The following is an 18,330-nucleotide window of genomic DNA, read 5'->3' on the forward strand; positions in this document are numbered from 1 at the left end:
CTAAACAAAAAGAGCAAAATGCTCTAAAGTTACAATAGAATAAATGCTACTGGGAATCTCCTCTATCCAAACTTTTTCCATTTTTTCCTGTGCTGCAAGTTTTGCCAGACCATGGGTTGCCTCATTAGCTTCCTGCTGGACAAGCAACACCTCCCATTTTTTGAATCCAGCTAAAACTCTTATGATATCCTCAATGATTTGTCCATAACTACTACACATAGAGACATTAACATTTATAGCCTTGACCACCACTTCAACATCCCCCTCAAAGATGATATTCTGCATCCCCAAATCTCTGCAAAATTCCACTGCACATAGAGCCCCCATTGATTTTGCTGTGGTTGGCTCAGGAAAACCTTCTCTAGTGAAGCTTAAAGCAGCACTTACAAGCCCCTGAGAATCCCTGATAATAACCCCTATGCCCATTCTTTTTTGTTCAACATTCAGAGCAATATCTCAATTAGCCTTAAAAAAATCACCCAAAGGACGTGTCCATCTTGCCGGAACTACAGCACACGTATTTGAGCCCAACACGTTCTCCTTCATCATTGTCCTTCGAAATTGGTTCAGCATTTCAGCAGCTTGTGTAGCAAGTTGATTTGGGTGAAGAAACTCACCCCCGTGAACAGATGTGTTCCTTCTTGCCCATATACACTTTGCTGTAATGGCAAATAATTCCACCTCTTCCTTACTGCATCGGGTTAATATGTACTCAAAAATCTCAGAAAACAAAATTCTCCCACAATTGCTCTTATGAAATTTTTGTTCACTCGCCCCCCACACATCTCTAGCTGCCAGGCATAACCACAATACATGTGCCACCGTTTCCTTCTCCCCATAGCAGAATGGACACAACTCATCTTTCACTACACCTCTCTTAGCTAGGTTGCTCAGAGTGGGCAAAATATCATTGCACGCCCTCCACATAAAGACCTTCGTTGCATTAGGAACTTGAAGTTTCCACATAGCCTTCCAAATAATATCATATCCTGAAGGTTGAGATTCTTCTCCAAGGCTAGCCATAATTCTATCTATCCTTCTCCATATAATAACCACTTTTTACCGTGTACTCCCCAGTAATCGTGGCCTTCCAAATCAACTTGTCCTGGACTTGATATCTACTAAGCGGAAGACTACAAATATAGTTTGCTTCTTCTTGCCAAAAAATGTCTCGAATAAGAGGGATGTTCCACCCCAAGGTACATGGATCTATCAAATCACAGACTTTTGCTCCCTCTGCCAAAACATTTCGAGGAGTTTGAATCATCGAAGAAAAAGTTTTAGGAAGCCATTTATCCCCCCAAACATTCACTGATTTTCCATCCCCAATCCTCCATACCATCCCAGTCGTGGGAGAAGGAGAACATACTAGTCAAGACAGTTGATATGTTGAACGTGTGCTTTGGTCAATATTATTAGATACTTGTATGATAATATTGTCTACGACCCGATTTTTAATTGGTTAATGTGTATGTGTTTCTAAATATGATTGATCATGTATGCTTTCTAAAAATGATTTTTTTTAACATCCAGCTCATAATTAATCCAATTGGGTCCATCATCTATGCCCCAACCCTAAAAATCATATTGTTTGAGCTAAAAAGGCCTAAAGGCAGAGACAAGGCTAGGAGTGGAGAAGACTGAAGAGCCCATTGCAGCATTGGATCATATGAGATTAAAACTGACATGAGAGAGAGAATGAAAGAGAGAGGGAAACAAAGAGAGAGAATGAAAGAGAGAGGGAAACAGAGCGAAAGAGAGAATGAAAGAGAGATGGAAACAAAGAGATAGAGATAGAATGAAAGAGATTCAGAAAGAGATTAACCTAGATGTTGGCTGATCGGAGCTCCGGTGGACGCTAAGCACGGTTGCGTGAGAAATTGAGAGCTCATCAAATTTAAAAATGACTGTTCACTCACCTATTACTTAAACAAATATAATTTTTCTCTCCCTTTTTGCTCTTCGTTTCTTTTTTTTTTTTTCTTTTTCTTTCTCAGGAAGAAAAAGAAAAAAAACCTAATAATATTTAATAAGTTATCCTGTTCACATTATGCATGATACCATATGTTTAATAAGTATTAACATATGGGGAGTTTCCCCTCACACTTTTTGGGGAAGAAAAAAACCTAATAATATTTGTTTAATCATACTTTTTGGGAAAGAAAAAGAAAAAAAAAAAAAAAACGAAAAGCAAAAAGGAAGAGAAAAATTATTTGTTTAATCAATAGATGAGTGAATAGTAATTTTTAAATTTAGTGAGTACTATTTACCTCACTACTTTTTTTGGATTAAAATAGTGAGATGAAAATTTAGGCCATTTTAATTAAATTACCACATCAAAATAACAAAAAAATAATTTTGGTAATACTGCAATATGAGTGAAAGGTAAAAAGGGAAAGTAGAACAAAAACGTTTTGTTCTTTCAAAATCTCAGCTACCTTGCTGATGAAAAAGAAAAGAGAAGAAAGAATAAAAAAAAAATTGCCATGTGGAGGAAAAAGAGGAGAGCAAAGTGTCGTCTGTTGCTTCATTCATTAGAGTGTTGTCTTTTGCTATGTTAGACTTTTCTTTTGTCTAACAAAGCAAAAGACAATAGACAAATCATCCTACTACTTAAAAGCTAATTTGTCTTGTCTTATCTGCTACAACATCAAAGTAAAGCAATGATTATTTCTTATCTGCAATTTTAGATACTTTAATTTTGTTTTTGTTTTTGTTTTTTTTTTTGTGTACTTTTTTTTTTTTTTTTTTGAAATACTAAATACTAATATATCAACCATTGTACATACTTATGAATTTAAATTTTGATAGATATGTGATACCTATATTATGTTATAAAAATATTTCAATTCTATTTGGAATTGTGTTTATTATAAACTTTGTACATAGTATATAAAGAGAAAATATATATATATATATATATATATATATATATATATATATATATATATATATTGTCATTGCATTTTAGTTCGGCCACTCTGTTCTTTAGACTACCTTCATATATATATATATATATATATATATGAAACGACATTTGCCAATCACACTTGCATATTATAAGATCAATCCGGCACCAGGAAATCTTTTGGGAGGGGGGTGTCGTAAACGACACCTCCCACCACGGCACTGTTGTTTATGTGTAAAAAATAATAATAATAATAATAATAATAATAATAATTGATATAGGGAAATTAAAAAAATGGTATTAAAAAGTGAAAAATTTTATTTAGTAGTAATTTTTTTATTTGAATAATAATAAAAAATAAATTATGTGATATAAAAAATAAATAATTTAATATAAAAGTACATTTTTTTTAAAAAAAATAATAAAATGAATAATATGATGAAATTTGAGAAGATGGGGTGGAGTTTAACAAACAAAGCCTTTGTTCAAAAAGATGGAGCAAAACCATGAAAAACACAGAAAGAAGCAGTACAATAATGAAGGCAATTTGTATGGTAGCTCTTTAATGTCATTAAAAGTTGCTTTGCACCACAGCTACCAATTCTGGTGCTATCTGACCGTTTTTTTTTTTATTTTGCAAGTGTTAACGCTCATTTTAAGAGTGCTTGTAGTTCAATTTTTAAATTTTTTCTATTTATTGATATGACAAAAAGTCTCTTCTTCAGTAGCCAACTAAGTTATGTGTATTGATGCATGTGCCTTTCACGAATAGTACATTTGTCTTTGTTGAAGAACTAAGAGATTATTATTTTGTGCTTAGTGCAGTTCGATATTAGGTCTCCCCACCGTATGAGATTACTGGATAAGAGGTGCTTTTATACGGTCTAGTAGAAAACATAACCAAATTCATCCAATAATCTCATACGGTATGCAAGCACCTCTCATCCAGTAATCTCATATGGTGGGGAGACCTCATATCTAATTACACTAAATACAAAATAAAAAATTAAAAACAAAAGGTACACCGGTACCACAAAATAATAATCTCCTAGTTCTTTCTCAAAAAAATAAAATAATAATCTCCTAGTTCTTCTACAAAGACAAACGTACTATTTGAGAAAGGCACATGCATCAATACACATAACTTAGTTGGCTACTTAAAAATAGACTTTTTGTCATATCAAGAAATAGAAAAAATTTAAAAATTGAACTACAAGCACTCTTAAAATGAGTGTTAACACTTGCAAAATAAAAAAATAAAAAATAAATAGGTTTTATTTTGCATAAAACTCATCAGAATAAACAAGAAAAATTTACTTACTAGGGTCGTCTTTCTAACTTTCCCCACCATTGTAGCTGGTATGAATTGAGAAGCGTTCAAGAAATTTGTAGGAATGGGCGGAATTTGCAATAGGCAATGGCGTGATAAGGGGCTACATAGCCTATATATATTGCTGAAGAAGATTAGAGCAAGATCTTAATTTGTAGAGATTTTCGAAAATTTAGACGGTTTAGTTGAACTTAGTTTTCGGAAAGTTGATTTGCATAGATAGATTTTAGTTGAACCCACTCTCTTATATTTTTTCTTTGAATTCTGTTTTTTTTTTTTTTTTTTTTTTTTTCTTTTCTCTTAAGTGAGAATTAATATTATGTTAAATTATTAATCACAACCGTAGGAAAACTTACATATATAATATGTTAGTCATATAATTAATTAAATCATATAGGATATTGTTAAAGAAGATCAGAGCAAGATATTGATTTGATTTAGGCGTGTTGATTTGCAGAGATTTTCGAAAATTTAGATGGCTTAGTGAACCTAGTTTTCGGGACGTTGAGTTGCATAGATAGATATTAGTTGAATCCATTCTTTTTTTTGAATTCTTTTTTCTTTTCTCTAAAGTGAGAATTAATATTATGCTAAATTGTAAATCACAACAGTAGGAACTTACATATATAATATGTTAGTCATATAATTAATTAAATCAGATATGATATTGTTGAAGCAGATCAGAGCAAGATATTGATTTGATTTAGGAGTGTTGATTTGCAGAGATTTTTGAAAATTTAGACGGTTTTAGCTGAACCTAGTTTTCAGGATGTTGATTTACATAGATAGATATTAGTTGAATCCGCTCTTTTTCATTTTATTTTTTTGAATAATTTTTTCTTTTCTCTTAAGTGAGAATTAATATTATGTTAAATTGTTAATCACAAGATTCACAACAGTAGGAACTTACATATATAATATGTTAGTCATATAATTAATTAAATCATATATGATATTCCTGAAGAAGATCAGACCAAGATATTGATTTGATTTAAGAGTACGTGTTGATTTGTAGAGATTTTCGAAAATTTAGACTGTTTAGTTGAACCTAGTTTTGGGAATGTTGATTTGCATAGATAGATATTATTTGAATCCACTCTCTTTTATTATTTTTCTTTAATTCTTTTTTCTTTTATCTTTTGTGATAATTAATATTATGTTAAATTGTTAATGACAACAGTAGGAACTTACATATATAATATGTTAGTCATATTGATTGAAATTTAAGAAGAAAATCACGACCTTTTAACTAATTTACAGATACTGAAACGCAATTGTTCAGTTCTTCTCGCAGTGCTTTCTTACAACGTTGGGATATATATATTTTATAAAAAAAATCATGCTGATAATACTAATTAAAAGCATGCTGAGAAAACTTAATTAAAAGATAACGAAAAAAAAAGGAAAAAAAAAAAAAAAGAGCAATTTGTTTGATCATTAAAAGACTACTTTGTATATATTAATTAGTTAAAAATCAATAATAGATGAAAATGTAGGATTGAGTTCTAAATATTGTTGACTAAAAGCTAAGTAGAAAGTTAGTTAAGAGTGTCGCATAATATTGTTTGATGAATTTTTAATATAATTATATTAGTTTATATATATATATATATATATATATATATATATATAAAAGATGAGACAGTCGTATGTTGATATGACTATCATATTTATGTTTTTTAAGAACATGAGACAATCAGATTTCAGTATATATATTCTTTTTAAAGATGTGAAGATCAGATTTTGATATGATAATCTTAATTTTTTTGAATGATCGGACATTTAAATTTTGATCTAATCATCTGAATTATTTATTTTAATATATCATACGGTCAAGTGTCATACGGTCTTAGACTCTCATATGGTGATGATATAAATCATATAACTCAACCACCAAAAACATTTATTCCTACTTCAAAAAAAAAAAAAAAAAAAAACATTTATTCCCTTAAACGTAAAACTTCAGATTGTAATTTTGCGTTTGGGAGTGCGTTTTTTAAAAAATAATCTGCGATTTTAAACCAAATCGCAATTTTAGGGTGTTTGGGATTGCGATTTTAAAAACGCAAATTTTAAAATCGCAAAAAAATCTGCGATTTTCATAAGCTGATTAGAGGGTGCTTATTTGAAAAAGTGCGAATTTAAAACAAAATCACAATTTTTATTAAAAAGATATTTGGCGCAATAGTTACATTTTTTAGAACGGGAATGAAAAAAATACCAAGAATACCCACCTAAAATATATTAAAACCCTTATTTTCTCTTTTTATTTTTTTCTTCATCATCTCTGTCTTGTTCATCCTTATTGGTAATTTGGTCATGAAACCACAATTATATGCTAATGTTATCCAAACACTCAATTGATAAAAAAAGTACTTTTTAGTATGTTTTACCAAACGTCTGTGCGATTTTAAAAAGTAGCGATTTTAAAAACACAATTTTTAAAAATACAATTTTTAAAATCGCACTTATTGAAATCGCACTCCCAAACAGGCCCTAAGATGTTTTCGTATGATAATATGAGGCATTAAAATTTTGAAATTTATGTTAATTTATTTCAAAATATCGCATTAATTAATGACCTAGACATAAAATTATTCTTGAATTACATTAAACACATTACCTTAAGAAATTGAATTAACCAAAATAAATACAAATTTAATGTATTTTTTTATTTCAAATATTATTTGATAAGAATTATAAAGAATCTTGACCAATGTAAATATGAGAAAGCTAATAAAAAAAAAATTCCATCTTTCAAATAAAATTTGAATTTTTAATTGAATATTTATTACCAAATTTTCCTTAACTATCCTTAAATGTGCATAATAATTGATCAATGTTTAAATAACCTAAACATAAAATTATTTTCTTTGAATTGCATTAAACACTAAGTTAATAGTAATTAATGCTAAAAATAAAAAAATGGTGCGTTTTGGTATTGTCTAATTAAGGATTTGTATTTAAATCACCTAAATTCTCGTGAAAATGCATTGAACCGTTCAATTTTTTTTTTTTTTAAGTGTGAGCCATTGATGCGTGATGGTGGGATACGCAAAAACTCAAAATGCAATAATCTCATGTCCCGCATGTCCATCACCGCACAAAGATCCAACGATTTCATGTAATCATCAACTAAGATCTTTTATTCTATGGTTCGGATCAATCATTGGGCGACGTGGAGCGTAATTGCGCGTGGAGAAACCCACAGTTAATAATTTCTCTGCGCCTGACGCTCACACTTACCGAGGCCAAAAATCACATCTTTGATTTTTAATATGAGCCGTTAGATTATTTTATATTTAATCTGAACCGTTGGTGAAGGGAAAATGGGATCCAGGTGTAGGCCACCTCATGTTGTGCAAATTATATGGTGCTTTGAATAACCGTGAGCTCAATCTTGTAGATTTGATCAAACGATTTAAGTTAACTCTTGAAATTGATTATCATAATTAACGCTCAAGATCACAACATCCAGTCATTTAAGCTATACACAGTCATATTGAATCATTAATATTTAAGCTATTTCCAAAAATTAAGTTTTCTCTCGCCACTTTTCCCTTCCCAAAATGCCCTTTAATTTTAAACCTTGTTCTTCTCATCTTCCCTATTTTCTTACTTCAACCTTAGGAATCAAACCCTTGAGAACTATGGAAGTTACTCATTATTGGGAAGGTAAGGAGAGAGAGAAAGAAACAATGAGAAATATTAGGGACTACATTTTTCCCTCAATACATTTCCTTTTGCTAATGGTTTATTTATACAAGTAATTATACTAGCCGTTATATTGTAGTCATTGCTTTGTTTCTTTTTCTTGGTTTGTCTCCTTGTTTTTCCTTTTGTTGCTTTGTCTCATTGTCTTGTATGGCTTAATACTCCACCTCGAGATGAACGGTCCGATACGATTGTGGATCTTGGACCTCTTGAACAATTGATAACTATGATTGAAACTTGGGGCTTGACAATTGTGGCCTTCAAATTTAACTTGATTTCGGCAATTTTAGTTAATAGCCCGTATTTGAACTTTGGCCTTCAAAAATTCTGACTCTGGCAATTGTAGCCGATAGCCCGTAATTTGGACATTAGCCTTCAAGTATATTTGGGCTCCTGCAATTTTAGCTGATAGCCCAAATATAATTTAGATCTCGTAAGGGACTTTCACTATATATATCAAAGACAATCAAGATTCACGGCTAACTAACAAAGGTGAAATTGGCTTCTTCTTGTTTCTTCTCTTCTTTCTTCCTTCTCCCACGACATCACTTCTTTCTTCCTTTTTTTCTTCTTTTTATTTTTCTTTCACGTTGCAGTGCCCTCTTTCTTCATTCTCTTTTCTTTTCTCTTCTTTTTTCTCACAGACTAACAAACTCACAAGCTAATTCAAACTACTCTCTTTCTCTCAAGAAAAAAGATGTTACCTATGCACACTACTGCGATGGGCTAATGCTGGCTAGCGGAGGGCCAGCGTCTTTTGGTTTCGAATGTAGCAGTTAAGCGGCGGTTGACCGGGAACAACAGGAGATGGCGAGGCGCATGAGGGCGCGTCAATGGACGGAATGAACTGATTCTGACTAGTTTGTGAAGATCGGCCGCCCCCGATCTGCGATCTAGTGGTCTGTCTCTGAACTGGTGACATTGCCGGCGCATGGTGGCATGCGGTGGCGCATGAGACACATAGTAAAATACTCAGCAGCGCGTGGAGGCGCGTGTGGCGGGGTTTGGTGATGGATCCTTCACATTTTGGAAAATATGAGCCTTGCAACCTTGTTTCTGAAATTATTTCTTTTTCAGATGAGGCTGCAATGAAGGAGTAGACAAATTATGGAACTATTTGTCCAAATTTGACCGAAAATGAGAACCACTATGACGGGTGGAAGAGGAACCGAATGAAGAAGACTTGAAGAAGATTGCTCAGTAGGAACACATGAAGACTGAGAGGCCATGGTTGTGGCTGTGGTGTTTGAGGAAATGCCTAAAAGAAGAGGTTATTTGTGTTGGTGGTGTGTTGTTTGTTGAAATGTTGAAAAAAAACAAAGATTAAAACACTGCCTATACGGGCTATGCTGCAACCAACTGAAGAGAAGAGAAAAAAAAAAAAAAAAAACCAGGATGTGTAAAAAAGGCATGAGCCAGCAGGCTTTAATACCATATGGAAGTTGCTGATTATTGAGAAGGTAAGGAGGGAGAGAGGAAGAAACACTGAGAAATATTAGGGACTACATTTTTCCCTCAACACATTTCTTTTCACTGATGGTTTATTTATACAAGTGATTGTACTAGCCGTTATATTGTAGCCGTTACTTTGTTTCATTTTCATACTTTGTCTCCTTGTCTTGTATGGCTTAATAAGAACATCCTCTACACCTGCCCTAGTTTGCAATGTTCTGCTTGATGTGATTCAATACTTGTGCGTCACTTAGTGGACGAGAAGACAAACAAGAAGAGGAAGAAACAGGGTAAAAAGACAAGGACCAGTCATCTTTCCCAGTTTCTAATTTTGAATTTCTTTTCTTACTGTTTGGTTGTCGAGAAAGTGGAGTTTCAATTTTTTTTAATTATTTAATAAAATGAGTATCAATATTTTTTTAATATTGAGGGTGAAAACTTAGGATCTATGGAAGATTTTTACCTCCCTCCGCCCTTGTCTTCAACGCTTGGGTATGAGTTTGAAACTTAGAGTGAACTTTCAAATAGGGGCAGCAGATCAGAAATCTCTTCGCAAGAGACTATAGGTTGTAGAGATATTCAAAATGAAGTTGAATGGATTGGGTTTTACAGTGTTTAATAAATGATTGAAAGAAACGACACCTTACCCCAAAATGAACAGCATTTTTTTCTCAAACGCCAACCCAGGGACAACATTTCCTCTAAACACGCATCCATTGCTAGCCCATTCCCAACATCTACACAACACGCTAGCATATATCGTTTTACATGGCGTTTTCCCTAACCGCTGGAATTGGAAATGCCTGGTTTATGTCAATTTTTTGTAGTGAGAGAAAACATTCACATGTGATGCGCACGTGATGGAGATTCCATTTGATTTAAAGAGATACTAATCGCGAGATGGAGATTCTGTCTTAGGGAATCGAGCAACCTTATGAGCGAATAACAGTGGTGAAGGACTATCTCCAGCCGTGATCTGGACGTGGAGTTTAACAACCGATGACAGGCAAATGTGAAAATAGGAGAGACGGACTTCCTTAACTGTTGGGGAGCAAGTGGGGATTCCCATCACAGAGGATGACATTGAGGAAACTTGTGCCATAGGGGCGAATTGTCTGGTTGGAAAACTTTGGGTAGAGAAAAAGGTCAACAAGGAGGCTTTCAAATCGGTTTTGTCAAGAATTTGGCGGGCAGATGGATGTGTTGGCTTCAAAGAAATCCAAGACAACCTGTGGATTTTTGAGTTCTCTAATGGGGCTGTTAAAGAGAGAGTGATGGCGAACCGCCCATGGTCTTTTGAAAGACAGATCCTGGGCTTAAACGAATTTGATAGGATAAACCCCCCGTCAAAAATGGACTTTACGCACTCACCATGCTGGATTCAGGTCCATGAAATGCCACTCTTGTGTATGTCAAGGGCCGTGGGAACAAAAATAGGGAAATCCTTGGGGAAACTGGAGGAGGTGGATGTGGCAAATGAAGGAGTATGATAGGGATGCAGTTTACGGTTGAGGGTCACTCTAGATCTTACTCGGCCGTTAGAACGAGGAAGAACTTTGCTATAGGGGCTGTCTTGTGAACCGTTCGAGGAAGGTAAATGTGCCAGAGGGGGAAAAACCGTGGGGAATTTGGCTTAGGGCTGAGGAGTCACGGAAGAAAACAGGCGGCAGTTTTTTTAGGGGTACCAGAGAAAGTGGTGCACCAGAATCAGCGGGGGAGCAGCCGCCGAAAGGGAAAGATGAAAACTAGTCCCATAGTGAGACTAATATGGCAAGTAGCGTCTCATATGGGAACCCTAAGAGTGTTCTCTCTCAACACATGGAAATCAATAATGAAGAATCAGAAACGGTCCCAAAGGAGGCGGTGATGTAGGATTCAAATGGAAAGGAAAATATGGGTCAAAAGAAGGAAAGAAAGGAACCCTTGCATGCTAACGTAGAAAGGATCTTGATAAGTGTCAAATATTGTATATTTGGACCCTTTAATTTACATTAGTTAATCCTTTAGTTGTGTCGTTATTTAATGTTTTATGTTAGTTTTTGTGTTTTTAGTGTTTTGTAGGTTGTTAAAGAGAAACTGCATCTTTAAAGAAAAGAAAAAAAAAAAAAAGTTTGGAAGAAAGCTTACTTTGAGAAGACCTAGATGATATGGTTAAATTTAGCACAATCATGGAAAGAATTAAATTGAAATTTCTCTAATTGGAGTCAAAATCGGATTGGATTCAAATTCAGATTCTGAACATGTCTCAGTATTTTGGCCATAACTTTTTGCTCAAGTATCGGATTGAGGTTACTATGCCAAAATAATACAGTTCATTGTGAAATATAATTTTCCTAATTTGAACGATTACTATGCCAAAATCGCCCCGCAATAAGAGGATACAAATCTAAACGAATCCTATTCCGATTTCAGACTTTTATTTTGAGTGGGAGACAGACCTCCGAATTATCTAGGTTTACTTGGGCTTCTAGGACTTTTCTAAGCCTATAAATAGACCTCTTTGCATTCAAGAAAAGGGACACAATTTCAGAGACTAGTTTTGAGATACAATTTTGGAGACAGAATGTAATCCACAGCTTTTCTTTTAGTTTAGTTTTTCTTTAGGTTTAGGTTTAGGTTTTAGATAAAGGTACATGGGATGGTTTTGATTAATTCTTTGAAACATAGTAAAACATACATAAGATTTAAATTGTGAGAACTTCGAATTAATATTGATGAACATAGAGTATGTTGTTATGATTCGATGAGTATGAATTCCGCATCCATAGTACCTTTATCTATTGATTTACTTAGTATATTTATTTTATGTTTAGTCATTTTAATTTTCAAAACTCAAAATTCAAAACTCTTTTTGAACTAGGTTAGGATTTAATTAGTTTAGATATAAATTGCTCTTTCAAAAATACAATTCTCTGTGGTTTCGATCTCACACTTGCAAAACATTATATTGCAAATGATTAGTGCACTTGTGAGTATTAAAATTTGCACAACAGATCCCGGTAAAGGCGCAATTTGGTATGAAGAAGGAGCGGGAAGGAAAAATAAAAGGAAAAGGCTCTTTATGGGTGGGTCAGCAAGCTGGAGTCAAAAGGGCCCTAGTGATGACAAAATGGGCTGGAAAAGAGGGAAAGGGCCGGGTTCATTCTCTTGATAATGGGTTGGCCCATAAGGGGCAAACTATAGTCCCAAACTCTGGAACCGGTCTTGAGCATGACAGGGGCATTACTGGGCCAAAGAGAAAACGTGACAGCGATGGTTTGACGGCTATGGAGTTTGGGTGTGGTATCTCACCAGGGGGGAGTGCACGGCATTGGAGGAGGAAGGCTAGGAATAGTCCAAGTCCTATTCTGAGGTTGAACGATGATGTCCAAAACCAAGGTGATGGATTGAGATGGGAAGAAGTCAAAACAGGGGAGCATGGCCCAAATACCATGGAATTGGTGGTGGCTGCGGAACAACCCTGTCAAACGCCATGATTCTTATCAGCTGAAACTGCCGGGAGCTTGGCAACCCCCGGGCAGTTCGGGACCTTTGCCTATTGGCAAAGGAAAAGAAACCCGACCTTTTGTTTCTCATGGAAACCAAAAGGTCACGTTATGAAATGGAGTGGATATGAGTACAGCTTGGTTTTACAAATTTACTTACTATTGACTCTGTTGGAAGGAGTGGGGGCCTTGCCCTCCTTTGGCAGGATGAATGTATGCTATCCGTGCAAAATTTTTCAAGGCACTATATAAATGCAGTGATCAAATTACCGGTGGCTGATAAGCGCCGAATGTTGCACATTTAAGCCCCTTAATTTACATATGTTAATTCCTTAGCATTGTTATTTGTTTGATTTTGTTTTGTTTTTGAGTTTCAGGTTTCATTTGACAAACCTTTGGAAATTGGGCTTAAAAAGACAAAAAGCTGAGCATTCTGGAACTAGGATCGAGCGCAGCACTCCTGGGATCGAGAGCACATGCACTCGAGCGTCTGCGGCTAAGGATCGAGTGCATGCTTGCGCTCGCGCGCACACCAGCTAGGCTCGAGCGCACTGCGCTTGAGCACACCAAATCTTGGATCGAGCGCACACGAGCGTACAGTGCACGGCAAGAATTCCTCTCCAGCATGGACTTGGATTTCAGTCTCCCAATTAGACTGGGAGATTGACCTCCGATTTTATGAGGATTTCTAGGGTTTTAGGGTTTCCAATTCCCTATAAATAGGGCTCTAAACATTGTAAACAGATATACCGCCTCTTAGAGCAAAATTCAGTAAATTGTCTTTGGAGCTTAGAAGATCATGAGCGGTTAAACCCCTTCGTGGGGTGTTGATGTAACCCTATCCAAGCACAATGGTTTGATTGTATTTAATTTCTAGATTTTCAATTTATGCATGTTGATTGTATAACTATGAGGATTGCTACAATTGATTTATGTTCTTAATTATTAAATGCAATTGTTCTTAAATTCAAAAATCAATATTTGTGAAATTTTTCTCTTGTCTTAGAAAGTATTTTACTTTTATTGAAATCAAATCATTCTTGTTTTTCAGTGATTATGAGGATGATGGTTATACAATGGGTTTAATTGACATATGATCAATAGGATTTGATAGGCCATGCCTAGGGAAGACGGATTGTACTACACCCTAGTTTAGTGTAATTTAGGTAGACAGTCTGTGCCAACCGAAGATGGGTTACACTTATTCATTGATTGTGTGTATCCTGTTAAAGAATTTGATAATTTATACCTAGAGAAGACGGGTCGTACCGCATCTTAGTGGTTAGGTGGACGATCCGTGCCAACCGAAGATAGATTATGCTTATTTTTTAATAAGGTAGTTTCTTGTTTATTTATAACATGCATAGAATGAATTTCTGGGATTAATTATGATTAACCATTGTTGTGCGGATAGAGGTGAGGTCAATATCCTACACTCTCTCTCTTATTTTAAATCTCTTTTATTTTTATGCACTTTAGTTCTAAAGAAAATCAAATCAATTCTCTTTTTAATTAAGTTAATTTTAATCTTTCGAATTTTGATAATAAAACCCCTGCAGTCCTTGAGGTTCGACACCCTCTCTATAGCCGTATCCTACAAAGATTCGTCCTATTGCGAGTGGTTATTTTTATAATTGATATTTTTGGTCACAAAAATACTACATCAGTGGCAGAATGGGAATGGAAGTTCATAGGATTTTATGGCCACCCGGAGATAGCAAAACGAGATGAAGCATGGAGAATCCTAAAGCATCTCAAATCATGTGCACCTGAACCACGGTTATTGGTTGGTGACTACAATGAAATTGTGGACCTCACTGAGAAATGGGGAAATGTTGGAAGAAGTGAGATTCAGATGGAGAACTTCCGTGACACATTGGAGGAATGCTAGCTTAGTGAACTTGGGTTTATTGGCCTAAAATTCACTTGGTCTAATGCAAGAGAAGATGGAGGCTTCACGAAAGAAAGATTAGATCACGCCGTTGCTAATGCAGAATGGTGTGCAATGTTCCCTGAAATGGATGTGCACATTTTGGTAGCAAGGTCTTCTGACTATGTGCCAGTTCTGGTTTCTTTTGATTAGTCCAGTCAGGAAAGGCGAACCCCAAAATTTGGTTTCAAGTTTGAGACAAAATGGTTGGAAGATGAGGAGTATTATCAGATATTACGTGAGGCCTAGCATAATGAGGACTTGCATGGGATCGGTGTGGAAGGAGTGGCTAATAAACTTAAGTATTGCCGTGGGCTGCTGTCCAATTGGAGTAGAAGGAAATATGGTGCCATGGAGAGGGAGTTACGCAAAAAAAGGGCCCTACTTGCAACTCTGCAGGATCATGAAGGGCCACAAAATCAGGAGGCTATAAAAGTTCTAAAACAGGAGATCGCATGCTTATTGAACCAGGAGGAGATCTCATGAAAAAAAAACGTGCTAAACAGGCTTGGTACACAAAAGGGGACCGCAATACCCCTTACTTTCATGCTTGGGCCAATCAAAGAAGGAAAACCAACAGAATAACATGTATTGCTGATGAAGATGGGCGAATGTGGACACAACCAAAGGAGATACAACAGGCTTTTATTCGTTACCATGCTAGGCTATATTCGACGGGTGGCTATGTGGATACTGAGAGGTGTTTGGGCGGACTGGACTTTCGGGTCCATGCAGATATGAACCAACATTTGATGGCAAAATTTTCGGCTGTGGAGGTTGAGTCAGCACTAAACAAATGGGCCCCCTTATGTCGCCTGGACCGGATGGATATGCAACCTGCTTTTTCCAGTAATCGTGGGCCATGGTTGGCAATGAAGTTTGTCGGAAAATTCTAGATTTTTTGAATAATGGTATTTTTTATCATAGGATTAATCATACCTATATTGCACTTATCCCGAAGAAGAAGAAACCTTGTTTTGTAACTGAATTTCGACCTATAAGTCTTTGCAATGTTTTCTATAAATTAAATGCAAAAGTTCTAGCTAATGAGTTGAAAAAGATTTTTCCCGATATAATATCTCTCTATCAAAGTGATTTTGTACCAGATCGCATAATCACTGATAATGTTTTAGTAGCGTTTAGAGCATTTCATTCAATGAATAGCAAGAAAAAAGGAAAAGAGGGATACATGGTGCTCAAGCTGGATATGAGCAAAGCTTATGACCAGGTGGAGTGGGAGTTCCTAGAGAAAATCATGATGAAGTTGGGATTTGACCCGAAATGGATTCAGTTGATTATGACGTCTGTCCGAGCGGTCTCATACGCAGTCTTAATCAATGGACAACTCCATGGCCATATCACCCCTACCCGGGGTCTAAGGCAAGGTGACCACCCACTTTCTCCATATTTATTTATCTTATGCGCATAGGGATTAAGCCACATGCTACGGAAGGCAGAGATAAATAAGACAATTTCTGGTATGCCTATTACTAGAAATGGTGTGCACTTAAGTCACTTGTTCTTTGCTGATGATAGCCTACTTTTCTGTAAGGCTAATATGAAGGAATAGGGTAAATGCAAGAGACTCTTGAAGGTTAAGAGAGGGCTTCTGGACAAAGACTAAATAGGGATAAAACCTCTATTTTCTTTAGTAAGAATACCCCTGCAGATGCTTGGGATAGACTTATCATTGCAGCAAGTGTGCCTTCGACTCAGTGTTATGAGACTTACCTGGGCTTACCAGCTTTAATTGGTCGGTCTAGAGTGAGATCTTTCAATAAAATTCAAGGGCGCGTTTGGGAGCGCATGAATGGGTGGAAGGACAAGTTTCTGACACTTGCTGGAAAAGAAGTTCTCCTCAAAGCCGTTATCCAGGCAATCCCAATGTATACTATGAGCGTATTCCAACTACCAAAAGTGCTTTGTAAAAGGTTAAATTCTATGATGATGAGGTTTTGGTGGGGACATAAAGAAAATCTCAATCATGTCTCTTGGTTGAGTTGGGAAAGAATGGGAATGGCAAAAGGAAATGGAGGCTTGGGATTTCGAGATATTGGCTGTTTCAATAAGGCGCTTTTGGCTAAGCAAGGGTGGCGACTTCTCCAACATTTGGACTCATTGGTGGCTCAAGTTATGAAGGCTAAGTATTACCCAAATGGGTCTTTCCTTCAGTCTTGTTTAGGTAATAACCCTTCTTATGCTTGGAGAAGTTTTTGGAATGCCAAGAATCTGTTGGAAGCTGGCTTGATTTGGAGAGTAGTGATGGTAAGTCTGTTAAGATTTGGGGAGATTGCTGGATACCTTCCCCACTGTCATACACTGACCAATCCCTGGTTAGTGTTCTTTCTCCAGAGGCAAAGTTAAGTGCACTAATTGATACTGATTTTCATTGGTGGGATGTGTAGCTGGTACATGAGATTTTCATGCGCGAGGAAGCTAAGAAAATCCGTAGTATGGTTATATGCCCTGCACGGATGGAGGATAAGCTGGAATGGGTTTGCACTAAGAATGAGAATTTTACTGTACGAAGTGCTTACCATTTAGCGAAGACTCTGACGAAAATGAAAAAGGGTTTATGCTCATCCATGGGGACTTCAGCTGAACTATGGAGAAATGTGTGGAATCTAAATGTACCAAGGACGGTGCAGTTGTTCATTTGGAAGGCTTGTCATAACATTCTTCCAAGCAAAAGGAATTTGTACAAAAGACACATTACTCTGGACTGTCTTTGACCAATTTGTGAGAAAGAGGAGGAAACAACTGGGCATGTTCTCTGGAACTGCCCAGCGGCAAAAGATGTGTGGCTAGAGTGCTCAAGGAAATTGCAGAAATGTGCCAGTATTGAAGGTGATTTTATGCTCATTTTCAGCAAACTTTCGGAGAGACTGGAGGGTGATGAGATGCAAGTTTTTGCAGCTGTAGCTCATAAAATCTGGCTCCGCCGAAATGCGCCTATTTATGGAGAAGGATTGACATCCCCTGCGGTGGTGATCAAACGAGCTTGTACCCAACTGGAAGAATATGCGCAAGCCAGGCCGACGCCAAATCCAAATGCTAGGGTCCCTGTTAATAATAGGAGTATGCAGCAATGGGAGAAGCCACCCACGGGAGTTACCAAGGTCAATTGGGACGCAATGCTAGACATGAAAAATAAGAAAATGGGTGTTGGAATCATTGGCAAAGACCACTTGGGGCAGGTGCTTGCTGTTTTTGGCGACATAAAACCTTTCATACAGGACTCTGCGGCGGCTGAAGCATGGGCAGCTTGGAAAGCGGTGGAGTTGTGTCAGAAAATGGGCTGGATGAAGACCCAGCTGGAAGGAGATGCTCTTGAAATCACTCAGGCTTTTAACAGAGAAGAATCATGGAGGGGCAGTAATGGGGTACTGGTGCAAGACGCGAAGCAGAAGCAGAGAAAAATTCTTGAATGGAAGATGGTCCACGTGCCCAGACAAGCCAACGAGGATGCACATATCCTTGCCATGTTTGCCTTATCTTTAAGCTACGAACA

General features: G+C 36.3%; 1 protein-coding gene across 1 annotated transcript; it reads right to left on the bottom strand.

Moving 5' to 3' along the window:
- LOC132185207 (uncharacterized) lies at positions 1-426 on the bottom strand. Its single transcript, XM_059599012.2, has one exon. The coding sequence runs from the start codon at positions 424-426 to the stop codon at positions 1-3; it is 426 nt and encodes a 141-aa protein (XP_059454995.2).
- Between the last annotated feature and the right edge of the window lie 17,904 nt (positions 427-18,330).

The sequence above is a fragment of the Corylus avellana genome, chromosome 7 (assembly GCF_965113065.1).
Source record: "Corylus avellana chromosome 7, dhCorAvel1.hap1.2, whole genome shotgun sequence".
In the NCBI taxonomy this organism is placed as follows: Eukaryota; Viridiplantae; Streptophyta; class Magnoliopsida; order Fagales; family Betulaceae; genus Corylus; species Corylus avellana.